Below are 19227 nucleotides of genomic sequence, written 5' to 3' on the forward strand. Positions count from 1 at the left end.
TCTGGATGAAAATTTAACAAAAGATAACAAGTAAAATATATTGCAGCTGCTTAACAGACACGAAGGACCACACACATTTAATTAGAATAATCTAAAAAATATGAAGTTACTTCACCAGCATCAGAGGACCAGGAAACAGCAGTGGCACTGCGACAGCAGTCTTTAGGCATCAACTCTTCTTGCCAGCAATGTTAAGTCCTCTTTCAAGCCCTGCAGATGCCTGCATATAAGGGTCCAAGCTCCTAATACTGTAGTAATCATAAACCCACTTGCTCTAATGAAACAGAACTATACAGATTATGTGGCAACCAAACCCATTTTTAAACAACAAATGCTGATGGGAAGCTGGTTACAAAAGCTTCAGAATGGATGTATGGATGGTAGAAGAGACTTCCCACATTACTTTCTACAACTCACCAGAACGGTGCTGTGCACACATCTCTGGAATACAAAAGCCTTTCATTGAGCAGAAGAACTAACAGATATTCAATTCAAATGACTTGGTAATTATTAAAAAATTTGTAATGAACCAATAATGATAATTAATGAAAGGAGGATAAAGAAGAATTAATACCATCCAAACCCTAGTGCATTTAATGAATTAGCAAAATGATCTATTTTACTAACAGCTTTTCAATATCACAGCTATATCAGGAGTTTTTTTAAAATTACAGCATTGCAACTTTTCCAGAGCGGGAACGATGGTCAAACCTGTCGAGATACACACCAGGTGTGAAGGGTGTAGGAAGTGGAATTAGAGCTAGTACTTTGTAGGTTAGCTTCAAATTTAAACTACAACAATTCTGATAAACTAAGTTTTAAATGCTTATTCTACAAAGCCATACTTGTCAGTTTCTTCCTTTGTTGTCACAAAACCATCTACATATACACAGACATACACACATGGAATTATGACCTTTCAGTTTATTATTTAAAATACAACTTCCAGGTCACATGATATATTGATAGCATTTCCATTAGAAGAAATCATCTGACACAATGACACTTCATTTCAAGGTTAAGCACTTTCCCAAGTCTCAAATCTCTTGAAGAAATTCCTTCTTTTCCTCAAAATAATTGTGGAACCACTCAATATGTTCAATCTTCTGTTTAACACTGAGGTAAGGGTTTTTTGAAAGCCCACAGATGACTAGTTCCATGAAGTGGCGAATAGGTCCTTGCTTGGGGAAGTTTTCAAGGTGTTTCTCCAGAAAGATATGTTCATGAAATTCAGCATCCTCCTCCATCCCTGACAGAATGGACACAAGAAAAGAGAGACAAAGTTATTACCATACCATAGCAGTGAATTTAAAGTAAAAAAGGACATAATTTGCAAATAATCTTAAATTAGTACAATTAATGGTTCTGTCTTAATTATTTTACACAGTTAAGTCAACCACACAGAAGAGGAAGAAACTGCAACATTTTAAGACATTAATTTCTCCCTCCACACAAAAAACATCAGTACATACCATACTCCTGTCTACCATATTACTTCCAGTTTGTGGTCTCATTTAGAAGAGCATTTAATATTTAAATTAACTCACTGTCTGGTAATCTCACTGAAAGCTGATGCAGGAGCAGGATGAATAATTAAAAAAATAACGCAATTTTCTTGCTAAAAACTTGTTTGTTCAATATGTGAAAATTTTTATTTATCATGGGCAGCATCTTTTATACTGGGGGCACTTCTTAATGGGCACTGATTGCCTAAATTCAGCAGAGGATTAAAGAATGCACACTAGTCTTGAAAAAATGAGGCAACCTCATGAAGTATCTAACACTGAGCAGCTAACACACACTTGCACGGTCACTCCAAGTCACAGACTTAATGTTCTATTGCTATGAAATGAGCCCAGAAAATTGTTTTTCAAACACTTTCTCAATTTGTGTGTGTATGCTAATGTAAAAATGTTATGTGTCGCATCAGCTGCTCTGAATCATAACCAGCACAAAAAGTGATGCATTCAAAAGCATCCACAGGAACAGGAATTGTTGCAGATCTCTAATCAAGCACAGCTCGGCTCCGATGGTAAATTTTTATTCTCTGGCCTGGGGATTTCCTACATAACAGGAAAAAAGGCTGCTTTTGCAGTTCCAAATTCTGAGATAAAAAAAAAAAAAACAAGAAAACTGTGATTTGCAACTGAAAGATTTTTTTTCTTCTGTTAGCGATATGTGAATATTTTTATTTGCTATATATTTGTAAGTGACATTCACACCTTTAAAACTCTGTTATTATAGAAAAATACTGCATGGGAACATTTCTAGATGACAAAAATTGAGAGGCCTACATCACAGACCTAAGTGTCCATGTTTTTCTATACTAGCTAGGACACAATACATGATTTGACAATATTAAAACAGAAGTATTAAAAGGGAGGTAATTAAGACATGTCCATCCTAGGCTTCCTCCTGCGTTAAGAGTTTCTACAGTTTCAGAAGAAATTATGCACATCTCTGGAATGGAGAAGTCTCTCAGCTTGTATATGTTAAGTTTGCACTATTTCTTTCCTGTTTTCAACTTTAAGTTTAAAATATCTGCAATATCTAAGGAGCTGGGAAATACCTCTATTTTTCCCAGAAATCATTAATGCATCAGTACCAGCTACATGACACATTTATCTCTCTTGTCCTTGACAAAGAAAGCACATTTCCTCCTTCAGCAGCTCTCTTCTTTTCTGTTTATGTTAAAAGGAAAAAAATAACAAAACAAAACAGATTGTCAGCCTTCAAAGGTCTATTTCTGCTATGCTTGGAAACCTATGGCTTACAGAAGCACAAAGACAATCCTGTTACCGTGCCACCTACACCAAAACCCTCCCCCACCAAAGGAAGGTGGAATCTCACTGTAGCTGGAAGCGGCTGGTTCATCTCGCAAGCTAACATCCTTTCCAGATTCACATACCTCTGCTGGTCTCAAAAATCCAAGAGAACTAAACCAACAAATCCACTACTGAAAGAATCTGAATAATGCTGACAGTACAATTCAGCTTTCTGGAGCTCTTCTTTCAGGGATGGATAAAGGGTATCAGGAGAGATTATGTTTAATCAGTAATTTCTCTAATTTTAATCTCTAAACCAAAAGAAATTCAATCCTTTATAGTCTCACAAAAATGGAGGTCAGAAGGAAATACAACGTGTTTTGATCTCCCATTTGTCCAAGCCCTGATACAAGGTTTGGGGATGAAGTTCAAACATTTCAGTTACACCACATATTTCAGTCCTCGAAAAAGTGAAGTGTGCATCACAAAAAGCGACCACAATTGCCCAAAGCATCAGAGGCTGAGACCTCTGGTGGGAACTGATTAGATGTAACATGCTTACATGACTCCCCCCACCCCCAGCAAACTGTAACTCCTGCTGCATGGGAAGAACATGCCTGCCCCTCAGTCTCTCTTGTACCGTCCTCAGAAACCTAATTTGAAAAACCATGCATGGTGGGAGTCTGAAGTAGAGGACTTTATCAGTCTCAAAGCAAGAAGTCACTCACTCTCAATATCCTATTTCTAATACGCCCCACATTCTACAAAACAGTAAGTCTGGGGGATTTTTCTAACTAAAACACTAACCCTTCCAAGAATGACCAACCTTGTCCTAAAGATGACATATCAAATGCAGACATTTATCCTTATAGGGAGTGTTGCTGACATGCTATAAAGAGGACCCACTATCTTGATGTCCCTGCCCATGGCAGGAGGTCTGGACTAGGCAATCTTTACACTCCCTTCCAACACAAACCATTCTATGATTCTAGGATTTTTAAAATGAGATAACTCATAATTTTACAGTAAGACCCAGAAAAATAAAGAAAATCTCCCCTAAAACGCTTTGTAATATTTGTCATCTCTTCTTGGCAAACTGATCCAAAGCTTCTCTGCTGACAGCAGCAGAACAGCAAAACGGGATGCTTGAACAGGACTTGGTGAGCTTTTGCCAACGTAAGTCATCGAGTCCTTTGAGGAATTAATTTTCTGAGACTTCTATTAAGCCTATCATTTCTATCCTTACAATCTCTGGCCCAATAGAAGCATTTGTTCCTTAGAAAGAGGTGTTAAACAAAGCAGTACCAATAATCTGCACTGTTGTTTTTAATGACTGCACTCCTCAGGCTTTATCAAGGCATAAATGCACAGAAATAATTTTTAGAAGAGGCAAAAATCAATGGGGTTTATTGCTTATGGCAAGTCATGGAGCAGAAGTAAAGATACTAGGAGCAGAAGAGGAAAGCAAAAAGGAGGAGGAGAGAGAACGATGTTATGCAAGCCATACTAATGGTTTGCTAATCTAGTAAAAATTAATCAGAGGTCAGAGAGATGGAGAGGAGGTTTCTGCCTTAAACTGCATCAGATAAGGGAAAGGGCAGGCAGAAGCAGAAAACAGGGCAGTGGAACAAGGAGGGGGGAAGATTGCTACTGACCACTGCAGCAAGGCAGTACATCTAAGCCACATTTTCAGGTGTTTGCACCAACGCCAGAGAAGTTTTAAAAATCATGACCTTGGCCCTGATGCCTCAAAGCACAGCAGAATGCCATGCTAAAGCACTCTAAAGAGAGCATCAAAGGTACTCTGGAGCCAAGAAAAACAGTTATAAGCTGACTTTTTTCTTTCTTATGTCTCACTTAAAACTTTAAAGGCTCTCATAATGCTAAAAGTTGAGTACATGCACTTCCTCGATACAAAATGTAATTATACTTCTGTTTTAAAATCATGTGCTTGTGGCATGAAAGAAAAATCACAGAGTTCTTGATACAGGGCTAGCTGAGGTAATATTCTCCTATTGAGGAAGATGACTGTTACAAAACTTCAAAATTAACAGCAGGAAGGGACATCCTTCTGTTGCGGAGTGTGCTGATATAATTGGAACGAGGTTCTCAAGCTTTTAACTGTATTTTGACATACCTGACCTGATTAACAGCCTGTGGCTGGCAGTTTGATAGGATGGTATTTTCTGACTTGATATTTCAACCTGAGAGGTGATAGATTTTGGAACACTCCACTGGAATTTTCCACACGGCTAGTCTTTGTGGATTAATCAATAAAGGTTCTTGTTTAAGTATATGTAAAGACTCTTTGTCCATTTGCCACCCCATGCCAGACAGTACAGTTCCAGACGCATCGCAGCAACAGAAAAGCCATTGGCCGCCAAAGCCGCCTGGTCCACCGATGGCCCCAGACAGCAGGGTTCCAGCCACATTGCAACTACAGAAAAACCATTGGCCACAGTGGTTTTAAGCTTGCAAAAACATGACTAGAGCATACTCAGATTTCTACATGATGGAACAGATCAATTCTGGCAGCAGCGATTAAATTCTGTGAAGAAACTGCCAAAATAGGATGAGAATAAACATTAAGAAACAATGAACTACATTATGCAATTTGCAACTCAGTATCAGACAGATTTTCAAAGACCCTCCACTTCAGCTACTAACCTGTTTTACTTTCAGTAGCTGAATCATTCTAAAGTAGTCCTGTTTGATGTGTTTAAAGTCTTAAAAGCCCAAAACACACAGCCAAGCTCTCCTTGAAGTTATGAAGTCCACTTTCCTAAAGTGAGTACTTACTTTGTGTAGTTGTTCTTCCCTTCCTTAACACTTGGTCTCTCTCTGTTGCCTTAACTTCATACCAAGCATTTTTTTTTTAATGGCAATAAAAAGCCTGCACAAAGATGTTTAGTTAAGATAGATGCCCAGAGTGAGTGAATATTGTGACTGTTTATTCTTATGAAATGGATAGAACACAGAAAGCAAACAACTGTTTAACACTCAGCTGGCACAGATATGGAATTGGCAGATACAGTACTGATTCTGATCTGGCTAGCCACTTGGTCTGACAGCCACACCAAAGAACAGAACCAACCCTGTAAAATACACACTTTTAACATTCCCCATCTTCTGCTAGAAGCTTCTTTAAAGAAATTGCACAGTAAAAGGTATTATGTGATAGACCTGAATGGCCTTTTGGTGTTGAAAGCATCATGGGAGAGGGAGGGAGAGAGAGCAAGAGAGCAAGGGAGAGAGTTCTGTCCTTTTTGGCAACAGACAGTCCTCAGATCAGCCAAACCACCTGCAGGACTTCACCTGAACAGTGCCAGAATGAGTTCATCTCAAGCATCTCTGATGTGGGGCAGTTGGAAAGTTGTATTTGTTTACTATCAAATTTATGACTCATTGCTGAGTCATAGAATCATTTTGGTTGGAAAAGACCCTTAAGATCATTGAGTCCAACCAGCCCAGCTCCTGTTACTTGAATCACATGAAAACAAAGGCTGTGTAAAATAGCCCAGTCACTGGTTAGGGCTGTTGATTCCCAGTTCCTTCTGAACATTATGTTAAAACAGTCAAAGGTCATAACACGCTATTAATTCTCGACAAAAGATAAATACAGACAGATAATCAAAGTTAACAGTGCATGTACCAGCTTCATTGTCAATTGGGAACTCCCACAGTATTCCTTCTTTTGTCCACTGGATCATCTCCTCAAAACCATTTCGGGGAGGCTGGGCAGTTACTGCTGCAATCTCCTTTGCAAATTCCAGATCCCAAATTGTTGGTGGAGATACTGAAAAAGAAATTTTGTAAACATCTGTCAGCACGCCAAAGGCTTCCTGCTAGCTAAAATAAAATCCTTTAACATTAACCTTTACAGAGTACTTTCAGCTGTGTGAATTTTTCTACCCTAGATGTCAGCATCACCTTTCTCAAACGTGAATTGTCTGTTGAAATGAAAGTTCATTAAATTCTCAAATGCCTGGTGAAAATGTATTCTGAACTCCTAGGGGACGACATATTATTAAGACTTCCACACAGAGCAGGAATTTAATTTTACTACAATCTTTTTTTCCTTTTGGTCTTCACAAATCACACATCCAGCAAACTCTGAACTAGACTGACTAACTCTGAACACTCTGCTAAAGGAGTCTTACTTAGTAGAGTTTTCAGGTACTTCACAACTATGTTCTCCCTCAAGGAGACAACTCAGTCTACATCAACGGCAATTCCTTCCCCAACACTCCTAAGCCTCCCAGTTTTTTCTCTTGGGCTTGAGAAATCATGATTTCCTATTCTTCTCCTGAAGCCAAACAGTCCCTTTAGGGATGCATCTTTGCTGATGAATAAAATTAAAAAAAAAAAAAATCCAAGTGTACACACATGGTAGCCGAGTTACTCTTAAGGAGTTCCTGCCCCTCCACCCAGGAGAACTGGTCATGAGCCCAGACTGAACTGCATCACTGAAGTGAAGGGAACAAGCTGTTACCACAGGACAGGGAGGAACAGCTGGGAGTGCCTTGAGCTGCTGTCTCATGATCTGGCCCAAGTCGTGCTCCCCTTTGTTTTCTTGACTCTCCCTGTTATCAATTCACCCTAAACTCCTTGGAACAGAGATCTTGATGTGAATTCAAATGCTACAGTCCATTTCAAGTGGATCATGGCCAATCAGCTAGTACTTTACTACTCACAAGTTAAGCATTTGAAATTAAGATATAATTTAATCTTTGGCTCAGTAGCTTACATCTCAACTGAATTTAAAAAAACAAAACAATCTCCCCCCACCTTTAAGAAAAAAAAATGCAAAAGAAGAAACAGTATTTTTACATACTGGAAAGTGGTTTTATTTTTTGTCTTAAATCAGAAGATACTTTTTCAAATTATTTCTTACTTAGCAGAGCAACTTCCAGAACTATATTCCCTATCTGCCTTCTTTGATTTGAGGTCTGTAGGCAGGAATAAAATATAGATAAAAAGACAATGTGAGACATCATACTAGCATAAAATTATTGTCCACATCTTAAATAGTGCCTTCTAATAATGCTCTGACAAAAAGTCTAATAGGAGAAAGCAGAAATTTATCTTTCCAAGCTTACATTAAAGGTGACAAACATTATATTTTCACCTCTGTGAATCAGAAAATACTACTGATATTTTATATTCACAGTTACTGACATTTTAACAGTTACAAATATTTTTTTCCAGACACCAATTTATTTCCCCTTTAACATTCAGGTTTTCTAAATAAATACTGAATACAAAAAATAGAACTTATTTGTCTTGCATAAACAATATTTTAACTCACTATCTCTACTAATATGAGCCAAGAAAGAGAAAGCAAATAAGGCACGAAGTATCACACTGGTACTTCACAAGATAAATGCAAAAATGTATTTTGTCATCAGGTCTAGTGAGTAAGCCAACCAATAAGCTTCCTGCTTTAGAATATATTGTAGATTTCCTAAAAGCTAACTGGAATCAAGCAAGGAAACACCATATAAAAAGCTGAAAGAAGCTTACTTCTTATTAATACCTAATTACAAATACAATAAAGTCCAGTTGCTCTCTAATACAGTTGGTACATGAATCCAGATTCATGTTAAAAAAAAGCCTATCTCAACTTTTTATCTCGGGTGACTATCACACACCATTGTGTCTGCAGTGTGCTCATGCAAAACGGAAGGGTTACCTTCTCACTATTTCACCTGAGTAAATCTGCTTTGAGTCAAACGCCACTTACTGGAATATTACATTTGCAAAGATAGCTAAAAACAAATGCTGCATTGTTCGTTATGTTTTTGTATGTAAAACACACAGATTTTAAGGAAATTGTCACTCATAAAATCCAGCAAATTGAATTCCATTCTAAAGAGCAGCTAGCAGCTTTCATAGTCCACCACAGAGCTGGCTGCACTCAGAAAGCTCAGAGCTGCTTGAAAGTATGCAAACATCACTATTCGACATTTTACTAAAGAAATTCAGTAAACAAATTAATTTCTCCCTGCAGTTTCAACTGTAAAAAAAAAAAAAAAAAAAAAAAAAACAACCAACGACAAAACCCCCAACAAACACAGACAAACCAATCATCTGGAATCTAGTGAAAACTAACAGTCCTACTCTTGAAATGGAAACAAATACTTATACTTTTCTAAAACATCAGAGAGGAATGCTCTTTCTTCTGCAGCTGCTGGCTTTAAATACAGCTCTAAGACATTACACTAGAAAAAAAGCCTTTTTTTTTCCAAAGTGATTTTGAACAGCTTAGGGAAATCAGCCTATTAAAGACCAGTGCTAACAACATAGTTACACTGTTCAGAAAGAAAAATTCTAGGAGGGAGATCTTTACATGACTTGCCCATACTCACACACTCTTAGCCAAAACTTAGTCTGTAGTAGAGACAAGCCTTCACGTATGAAAGGATTCCCAATAGATGGCATTAAGACTGCTCCTGCAGACCTGTGCCATTCAGTGAATATGAAGGTAGGTCATACCTGTTTCGCTGTTGGTTCTACCTTACTTGAGCTCTGGCATTTATGGATAAGGAATTGCTTGGGTGGTTGCATCCAGAGGGTGGTTGTCAACAGCTCAATGTCTTGATGGAGATCAGTGACAAGTGGTGTTCCTCAAGGGTCTGTATTAGGACCAGTGCTATTTAGTATTTTCACCAGTGACACAGACAATGGGATTGAGCACACCCTCAGGGTCTTACAAATGACACCAAGCTAAAACGTGACGCCTATGTGCTTGGGATGCCATCCAGACAGACCTGGACAAACCCGAGAAGTGGGCCCATGTGAGCCTCATGAGGTTCAACAAAGCCAAGTGCAAGGTCCTGCATATGAGTCAGAGCAATCCTCAGTATCAATACAGGCTGGAAGATGCATGGAAGCTTTGCTTATTAAAATCAAAGTCATATTATTATTTTTTTTAATAGGTTTGAAAGCAGTAATTTAACAGGTCATGCCTCCTTCCACAACAGTGAATCTCTTGATAGTCTAAACCTTCAGAACTTGGCTTCCCTGGGGTTTTCATTACTAAATTTCCACTAACCTGTTTCCAGTGCATTTTCTGTTTCTGTAGAAGCCTTAGTGAATATATTAAGCCTCCTTCCTACTTTGAGACTTCTATAAACAAAAAGGAAAAACGGTATTTAGTATTTCACAACACTTCACAACACTGCCAGACAACAAATTTAAAAGCACAAAATATTCTCATGAACTAACAAGTCTCAAGAGAAAAAAAAAAAAAAAAGATAGTGACTCTCACTAAATCTTTGGACTTTTAAGCAGAGAAGGTGTTTATGACTTTATTATTTGTCTGTAATAGAGCTTCCTAAAACATTTCCATGTCAAAGAATGAGCACAAATCAAACATTGTATTTGCAGTCATTTTTTACTGAAGTATTTCAGAATCTGAACAAAGCTAAACAGTATCAAATCACAGTACTCAAGTAATTTTACAAAGTTGCAACTAAAAAGTGATTCTGGCGATTTGGTTTTTTTTCCATGTAAAAATATTGCACAATTCAGGAAGAGAAAAGGCAACAGCTAAATCAAACAATTCCTGCTTTATGACTTAAATAGCCTTTCTGGAAGATTACGTAGCCCTCTTCTCTGCCATATGGCAAACACTCAAAGTATATCTGTATGCTATATTTTAAATAGCACTACCCTGATGCTCTCTCTTCTGAACATAAAAATATTTCATTTTGACCATCTATTTTTAATCACATTTTTAGCATAAACCTATACTAAACAAAACAGCCACAGTCCAAGAGTTCAACAAGTAATCAAAATATTTCTTCTAATAAATGGAAACAAAGGAAAAACAATGCTTTTACTGTAGAACACACTGAACTTTAGAACAAATGATTCTTTTAATCATACAACCTTCCAGGTTTCCACTAAAATTCAAGTACTTCCTACTTTATATTACTACTTATTCACTGTTACCCTGACAATATTCGCCCTTCCTGACCTTAAAATTTCACCTCTGGATTTACTGTGATTTTCTGATGGCCACAACTACTTGTACAAAGTTACTCTTGTTACTGATGTAACTACCCTGGATTCATTTCAGCACAGAGCAATCTAATTACAGAGCTTTAAAAGAATGTAGATTAAGGAGTATACTTTCCTGTCTGTGTGTAACTCCCAATGACACTGACCGAAGATTCAACCATCACTTGGAAGAACATTTCTTTTAAAACGACCAGTTCAAATTACTATAAAGCAACATCACTCATTTCATTGAAATCTAATTCAATTTAAACTTAAGATACTCTTCCTAACTCATTCTTTTCTATTATATTAACCCACTCTTTTCATATTATCAATAAATATGTATACCGCTTAGACCTTCAGGGATGCAAAAGGAAACTTAGGACTGAAACTGGAGACAGTTTGATCATTATATGTATTTTAGAAACTACTCTGAGGTACTGTTCCTGAAGTTACCTATCAAGTACACCTTCATCACACAAAGAGGGCAAGACAGCTTCTCAGATATCGTAAATTTAATAAATGTTTTCAAACATAACTCAAATTCACTTTACTCTGCAGTATGTTAACAATTAAAAGTTTAGCAACGATTTAAAATAATGCACACCATACAGGAACATAATGTCTCAGGTTTTCAGCTTATACTTCTAGATCATACTATTTCTGTTCTTTCAAGCTATGAAACACTTTTAATCCGATACCTTAAATAAAGTATTTCTCATAGAATCATACTGTAATAACAAAATTACTTCCAAGTGACTACGTACTCTGTCTGGTAATTATCCTTACATTAGAAATACCTATAAATCCAATCATCAGCTGATAGTGAAGTCAGTTCCCTTGCTCCTCAAACCAGCAGCTTCCAGCTGAATGAAAACCCCAGGGAAGGTAAGAGCTCAGTCAAGGAGGGCTTGGTCAAGAACCTTGTTCCCTTCTTCCCCTCAACTTCTATTACAAGAAGTCCCTCTTGTACTTTGCATCAGGAAAATACTGCCTTGTAACACTGAAGAGGTCCAAGAGATACTTCCCCAACACACCTTACCAGTTGGTAGTTCAAGAACAGGGAAACTACTCAGAAATATTTCAGCAAGCAGATTAAGTTCTTCTGATGAGTGACTTTAAGCCACTCCTTTGAGGTTTCTGCATGATCTACGTGGCTCAGTGCATATGCTCCCATTTGTTCCTTATAGGAAATCACAATTCTCTATTTATGAGGTATTGTAATAGATGTCTCAGATTATTGTACATCTGCTTAGCCATAAATTTATGCCTTTTTTTTATTATTACAATTTATCCAAATTGTCTTCAGCATTATCTATCTAAACACAAATTAATTCCTCAAATTCCAGGTCTCAACCCCAAGAAGAGAGGATTCATTTGCAAAAAAAATGATCAGAGAAGCTAATCTCACTAAAAATAGAACTGCTGGAAAAAGACTATGCTGAGAAGGAATGTGATGATGAGCTGCCGTAGGGAAATCAAAAGACTGCAGGGAAGAAAGCATAACTTTCAGGAGTAAAAGAAAGATTTAAGACCACTCCTTAATTTGTTCAGAAATAGTCGGGCCACATAAACCAGCAGCAAGATAAATTTAAACAGTACCTTGAAAAGATCATGTAAATTATGAAGTTCATTTCACAGACTGATAATGTCACAGACAATTGAGAAATCAACTACAGAATGACTAATCAGTTGCACCAAAATGGTAAAAATAACAACAATCACCTTTAAAATCTCTTTAAAACTCCAACAGAATGAATGAAACTTTTCTAAACACAGAACATTTATCAAAGTTTTCCCTCAGATGAAAAGAAGTCTTCAAAGCCTCCATTTCTCAAAACATCAAGAAAATGAGCTATAAGTGTATCATGCATAAGTGAAAATAATTTAACCTAGCTAAACCAAACACAAATACATTTCAGCACCAAGTATTTTTCATGTTCAGAAATTTAATATTAAACAAGCACACACCATTTGATTAGCTGGACAACACTAACTAGTGTGTTCTCACAGAAGTTTATTGCAATGCTAAGAGTACTTTTCTTGAAAATATTTAAATAATTTCTTTAAGCTCAGAAGTATCATGGGACACATGAACAACTAAATTTAAAATATTATCCATTAGTAGTTGTTTGCACACCACTTCTGTTGGAAGAGAACACAAGAAAAATACCTTCCGGAGACAAAAGACGGAGGTAATAGTCTTCCAGACTTGCTTTGAACATCCTCATCCAAATCCAATGAGATGCGATTGGATATCCTCACACCTCTCTGAGCTGTGGACTGCCTTTTAATTGCCATTTTGGAAAGAACATTGCTGAAATTAAAAATGTGAATGCAGAAGATCAACAAATGGACGAAGCAAGGAAGTTTATCCCATGTATTAACCAGAAGGCCCACTCTCAATTGGTTTCATAAGCCTTTATGAGACAGAATTACACATTTTCACAAAATGCACCCATTTTGAAGTCATCAGACATCCAAGCCTTACTTTTTAAACCACCTGAGTTGTTATGTTCTTTATAGATTAAATGAAAAGTGTTATTTTAGCCTAGTAAATCAACAGTGAATGCTGCATTTTAACTTATTTAGTGTCCAACTAGAAGAAAAAAAATCATGTGTCTGCATACCAATATTCAGAGTGCACTACATATATTTTGCTTAAGCAAATGAGGAATTTCTCTCTGGATACAAGGAATACACCAAAATAGAGAGGTAAAAATCACTGGGGTTTTGGACAGGAACCAACAGTGCCCAGAGACAGAGCTGTGCTGCTACAGATCAAAAGGAAGCTTGCCTTCACACATCAGCTGACATGGGTCAATCATGTCACTCGAATAAGTAGGTCACCTTTCCTGATCCACTGCAATCTGTTGCATTGCGTAATCATATTACAGCATTAATAGACCACATCTTCCTTCATATTTCTGTAGTCCAAATCATACGTGAAGAGCAAACACTCTGATCTCTTCCAGAGCTGTATGCAGCTCATCCTGAATGCAAAGAACAAAACACACCACCTTTCTGCCCCTGCCAATCACTCCCCTTAACTAGCAAGCCTGCTGGTTGGTAAAGACCAGGCTGGTAATTCTTTGGCAGGGATAGGTCTTCACCCAGTCATTTTCAGTAACAGTTCCAGTAATACTTGGGGGCCCCCTGAGCTGAATACAGTACTGCAGGTGGGGTCTCACAGAAGTGGCCAGTCATCCAAAATTGCAGCACTCAAGTTCTAAGACATAAATATGGTCTCAAAAAAACTATAGGCCAGGTCAAAAATACTACATATCCATTTTACGAAAATCTGACAAATTCAAATGAAGCTTGTGGCAATTTAAGCCAAAAGACATTTTACTGACAAGAAATACTTCTGAAAAAAAATTGTAAAAGTTAACTGGCACAGCAACACAGCAGGATTTCTCTTTGGTCTTAGATGTGGTTTCAAATAGCAGAACAAGAACAGCATAGCATTTCCAGTACCTACTCTGAAAGAAAGGCAGCTAAAACTATGTTTTAAATAATTTTACCTTAAAGAAAAAACAATCTCAGATTAGTCATGTCTCTCTATGAAGTGCCTACCGGCATTAGTGAGCTGGTGTTGGGCCAAAGGCTTGACACACTTCCGAGGGTCAAGGGGGCATAATTCCTAAGGTCAGCCACACAGAGCCCAGCCTAACCGCTTGACTCTGCTGCAACTGAAAAGGCTGAAGTGTTCCCATGCTCCAGGGGGATCAGGCTCAGAGAAGCTCTCCTCACAGCTGACTCTGATTTATTTGTGGTTTTGCACAGTAGATCTGGACAGACTATGCTACCAAGCTAAGAGAACAAGATAACAACCACAGATTTTCTCTCCCTCCTGACTACCAACCAATAATTATAATACTGAAAACGGAGACCCAAAGAGCTTTTGATATACTCTAGCCTAAACTCTGAATTACTTTTCTTCTTCTTCACCCAAACAGAAGCTGAAATTTCAGCTTGTGGTGCTGTAGATTTTATTTTGGAAAAGTGCTGTTGTAATTTCCACTGAGTGAAACTTCATCCCACACTGAGAAAAATAAATTCCTGTATCGTTAATATTTTCCTCTCCTAGTGAACACGCTGTCCTCACGCTGTCTACAAAACAAGGCAGAGACGACTGCATACAACAGTGACCTCTGGAGGCCAAGCCACAGTCCTGGGAGAAAAAACCCAAACATTAGTACAAACCAAAAGATCTGGACAACACTCATACCCTCATAAATCTCAATACTTGAGCATTAGGGGGCTCTACTGCTTATGAAGGTATCTCATTTTAAAATAGTTTTTAAATAACAGAGGAATATGTATTTTAAAATGTGTAAATGAAAACTTAAATTGCCTGTATTCTTGTTTTCAGATAAAAATCAAGATAAAATAACCACATATAAATAAAAGTAACTGTTTCCTAATGTGTTTGAAGTATATTAGTGACTAGCTCCTTTTGCTGAACTTCTTTAAGATCAACAGTTTTAACACTGATCAGAAAGCCAAAAGTACCAAATTCATCTCAGAGTCTAACTGTGAAAGGCCACTATTAACAAAGTTTTCAGTCACAAAAATCAGCAGAAGGTGCTGGTCTTTCTAGAAAACTTATCCATTGATCAGAGTTTCAAACTGGTACCTAACTATAAAGAAAGAAAACAGAATTTTTCAGTACATAATGAGAAAAATTAACATGTATTCTCAGGTAGAAGCAAACTAGTTCACAAACCTGCCTCAGGAAGTAGCACTTGCCAACTCAAAGCAGAGCAAGCAGGCTATGACATTCTCAGACAACCAAAACCCCTGATTTTCCTTGAGTAAAATGCATTTTTCTAACCACAATGATTCATCCACAAGCATGTTATAAAATACTCTAATAGCACATCCTAACCCATCAATCAGCTATATAGAGGCACTATAGCTGCAGAGATTTCAGCTTTTAAATTTCTGCAGAATTTTTTCAAGAGAAAAAAGCCTTTTTGCTTCAACTAAAACTTCCTTAGACACCTTTTCTCCATAGCAGCCACAGCTGGCTAAGTGCCTAAGGGAAAGTGCAATGGGTGGTGAGAACAGTAAGCCCTTGAAGCCTATAGGCTGACCAACCACACTCAGAGTATGCACACCTTAAGGAACAGAAGCAGCCACATAGGAGGTTAGTCACTGCATGTCATTAACTCAGCCAGTATCAATATGGTCCTTCAACTTGTCTAGAACCTAGAAATAGGTTCTAATTGCCTGTGACTTGGAATGTAACTCACAGCTGACAGCATTATTAAGACACCTGTGTACTGTGCCCTTTCGAAAATCCTAGCGACAGAGATGGAACAACCTCAATGATAATTGATAGTTCAATGAACATGTGTTTTATATAAAATAGTCCTTATTTATTCTCCTTTCACTGGGAAGTGTCTCTTAAGCTTTTGGTAATACTGCACACACACAAGAAACCAAACCAAAATAAAGCAGAAACATCAATTTTACATAAAACAGCCAGACCTCTAACCTCCAAAACTACTCATTTTGGATCCAAGGGCCTGCAAAGAGATAAGCTTCTGTCAAGTTCTTAAGATTTCCTATATTCAGGCTGAGAGTACACTATGAAGTCTTTGGAGATGCTTGCATGTACTACCTAAAGCTATGCGTCCTCCTCAAATACCACAGACCCATTTGGAGAAAATTTCATTCTGTACTCCATAACCATTATTAGCACTCTTGGTAGAGAATCATGAACACAAGCTAAAAGGGAAATTTGCAGTTTCTTCCTTTTCCCTTCACAGCCTCAGAAGCATATACATTTTGTTTAACAAAGTCATTCACCGAGTATTGTGCTTCCTGATCTAGCTACAACCACTCAACTCAACCTATTTTGTAAGCATCTGTCATGTTCTTCCTTAGTTTTTTTTCACTCAAAGAGCAGACATCAGCCATAAACACTATTTGCTTGTTGTCTGCTCTGTTTGCAGCACATGGATAAGCATACAAAGCAGATCCTTTATTGTTCTGCAGAGTCACCTACAAATAATAATACATGGGTCAAACTTAAAATGCTGGCATGGGTCATATTAATTTTCACAAAGTAAGGGTTCACATTCCTATTTTGGTGAAGATCCAATTTTCTGTTTAGTTCAGCATTTCACCTGGATTTAATGTCTTATTTTCTGAGTCGTTACCTGAACACTAGCTGAAAAAATACCAAGAGAAGGAAAAAAGCTGTATTTAGCTACCATCCAAAAGAGCAGTATGCACAACTGTTTCAGTTTCCAGACAAATGTTTCTCATCCACTTGAAAGTCACACTGGCAAAGGACTTAAGCCAAGAGATGAGTTTCTTGAGTTGACTGGAAAGTTTTGAAAGGAAGGGTGGGGCTATAAATAGAGCTGCTCTAGTTCAGTTCTGCAGAGCTGTCATGAAAATTCACCAGTCCCAGACAGACGTCTGAAACATTCACAAATCCAACCATTGTGTGAGAATTTCAGAAGCTTGGAAAAAAAATAAATTTAATAAAAGATCTGTTGTCTCACTAGCCTATCCAAGTAATGACCCTGGGCAGGAAAACAATTCCGTTTCTGCAAAAACCATTTTAGAATGAGGATGGCAAAATTTAGGACGTTTAGCATAACCAGACGAGCGATGTTCCCAATATTCGTTAACTCCAAGGATAACATGTTCAAATGTATCTTTTAGGGTCATCTTTCCAACACAGAACTCATTCATCTTCAAAATGACATTAAAAAAAAAAAATCAGAACTTCTAATATTACTCAGAGTAGCATTCAATAAACATACCGTAAGTCAACAGTTGTCCCCTTTTTCTGTTTATCTGTGATTTCTTCATGTCGTCTTAATTGTGCAAGTAATTCTGATTCTGTCTCTTTCTTGTTGAGTGATAGGGAAGATGCAACTGCAGAAGCAGCCTCCACCAATTCTGGATTTAAAGGCTTGCCTCTGTAAGAGGCAAAAAGAGATATAAAAATACAAAAAATAAAAGCCTTGATATATTTAAATTGCCATTTTTGTACTGTCATTTTATGTCTTAAGAACTCTGAAGTAATAGTTGCACATTATCCCAAATGGGGGTGGCCAGGGGCACGGCCAGGTTTAGCCAATGTTGCACTAACCATCAACTGCCAAATGGCTCTGACAAGCTCCTGTTCTCAAACCTGGGAAAACAGCAGCCATATGCCACTGCACAGTCCCTGGCATGTCAAGCTTCAAGACCACAGGCAGCAAAGACCTGTGGGGTAACACAGCGAGGAGGAAAGCAGCTCAAAAGCCTTGACAAGCACGATGCCATTCTTAAATATTTTTCTTCCTTTTTTCTCTATTGTATTGTATTTTATCTGAACAGTATTTCCCCTTCCCTTTTAAACAACTTCCTACAAGTAGACGCTATTGCTACCTTTCAAGAATTTCAGTGCAGAAAAAAGGTAGCATATAGGAGAAAGCATATATCTTTCGTCCAGATTCTCCCCTGTAATTTACTGCAGTTCACATCTGTATACTGTATACTTGGAAATGGCATTTGATGCCTCATTTTGTCCTAAACAATGAAAAAAAGCAATAATAAAAAAAAAAGGCAAAAAACAGGCTAAGAAAAGTTTGTTATATTTACCGCTGGATGTCTTCTGTAGATCTCCGAGGCACAGCACCTCCACTGTCCAGGCCTTCCGCATTGCCTGTGGCTTGCTTTTTGATCTCACGTGTTTTTAACTGTTGAAGTTTCTTGCTGTAGCTCATTTCTACTTTCATATCACCAATAAGGTCTAACAGCTTCTGCTTTGGTGTTTCTGCTTTGCCTTCCTTCCTCTCTGATGCCACTTCATTGGTGCTGGTTTTGGAAGCCGTAGACTCATCTTTCTCAGCAGAAAGCACAGTGCTTGTGCTGAAGAATTTCTGTATTTTGCTAGACAATACATAAAGTTACAAAAAAAAAAAAAAAGTCACAAGTTAAAAATAGAGTCCAAGGCTTAATTTTGTAAACCTACAAAGAAGTATTAGTTACAACTTTCTAGGCCTAATTATATACACACTTGAGTATGTATGTTAAGTACCTGTCAAACAATACCTTTTCATTTTTGAGAAGGGCTAGAGCACTGTTTAAAATTCTTGGCTATTTATGTTTTTTTCATCACAAAAATCACATAACTTTATTTCTTCCATGAATATATTCTACTTAATCTATGAAATTAAAACATTTGAAGTATCCCTGCATTAGGTAGCAGACTGAGAATTTTAATGTACTGGTATCTAACTCTTAAATGCATTAGTACTATAGAAATCTCATTGAAACTCTTAGAATAGGACAACAAAAAGATCAATCCTGGCCACTCAAAAAAAGGTTGTACATGTGTATTTGGCTCCAAATAATTCCACACTTGTGGCACTACTAGGAATCACATTGCCCTACCCTATGCCTTCTAACACAGCAGCCAAGCATTTAAGCAGCCATGAGGCAGAAT

The 19227-nt window shown here is 37.5% G+C and overlaps 1 protein-coding gene across 1 annotated transcript; it reads right to left on the reverse strand.

The window, feature by feature from the left end:
- Window positions 1-862: 862 nt before the first annotated feature.
- Window positions 863-18664, reverse strand: MRPS31 (mitochondrial ribosomal protein S31). The gene is made up of 6 exons (XM_054387377.1): window positions 18381-18664; window positions 17555-17713; window positions 12943-13086; window positions 9820-9893; window positions 6418-6561; window positions 863-1249 (listed from the first exon to the last, which is right to left on the reverse strand). Exons 1-6 carry the CDS (start codon window positions 18515-18517, stop codon window positions 1038-1040), a joined length of 870 nt encoding a protein of 289 aa, XP_054243352.1. The 5' UTR covers window positions 18518-18664; the 3' UTR covers window positions 863-1037.
- Between the last annotated feature and the right edge of the window lie 563 nt (window positions 18665-19227).

This window comes from Indicator indicator, chromosome 1, assembly GCF_027791375.1.
Source record: "Indicator indicator isolate 239-I01 chromosome 1, UM_Iind_1.1, whole genome shotgun sequence".
Taxonomy (NCBI): domain Eukaryota; kingdom Metazoa; phylum Chordata; class Aves; order Piciformes; family Indicatoridae; genus Indicator; species Indicator indicator.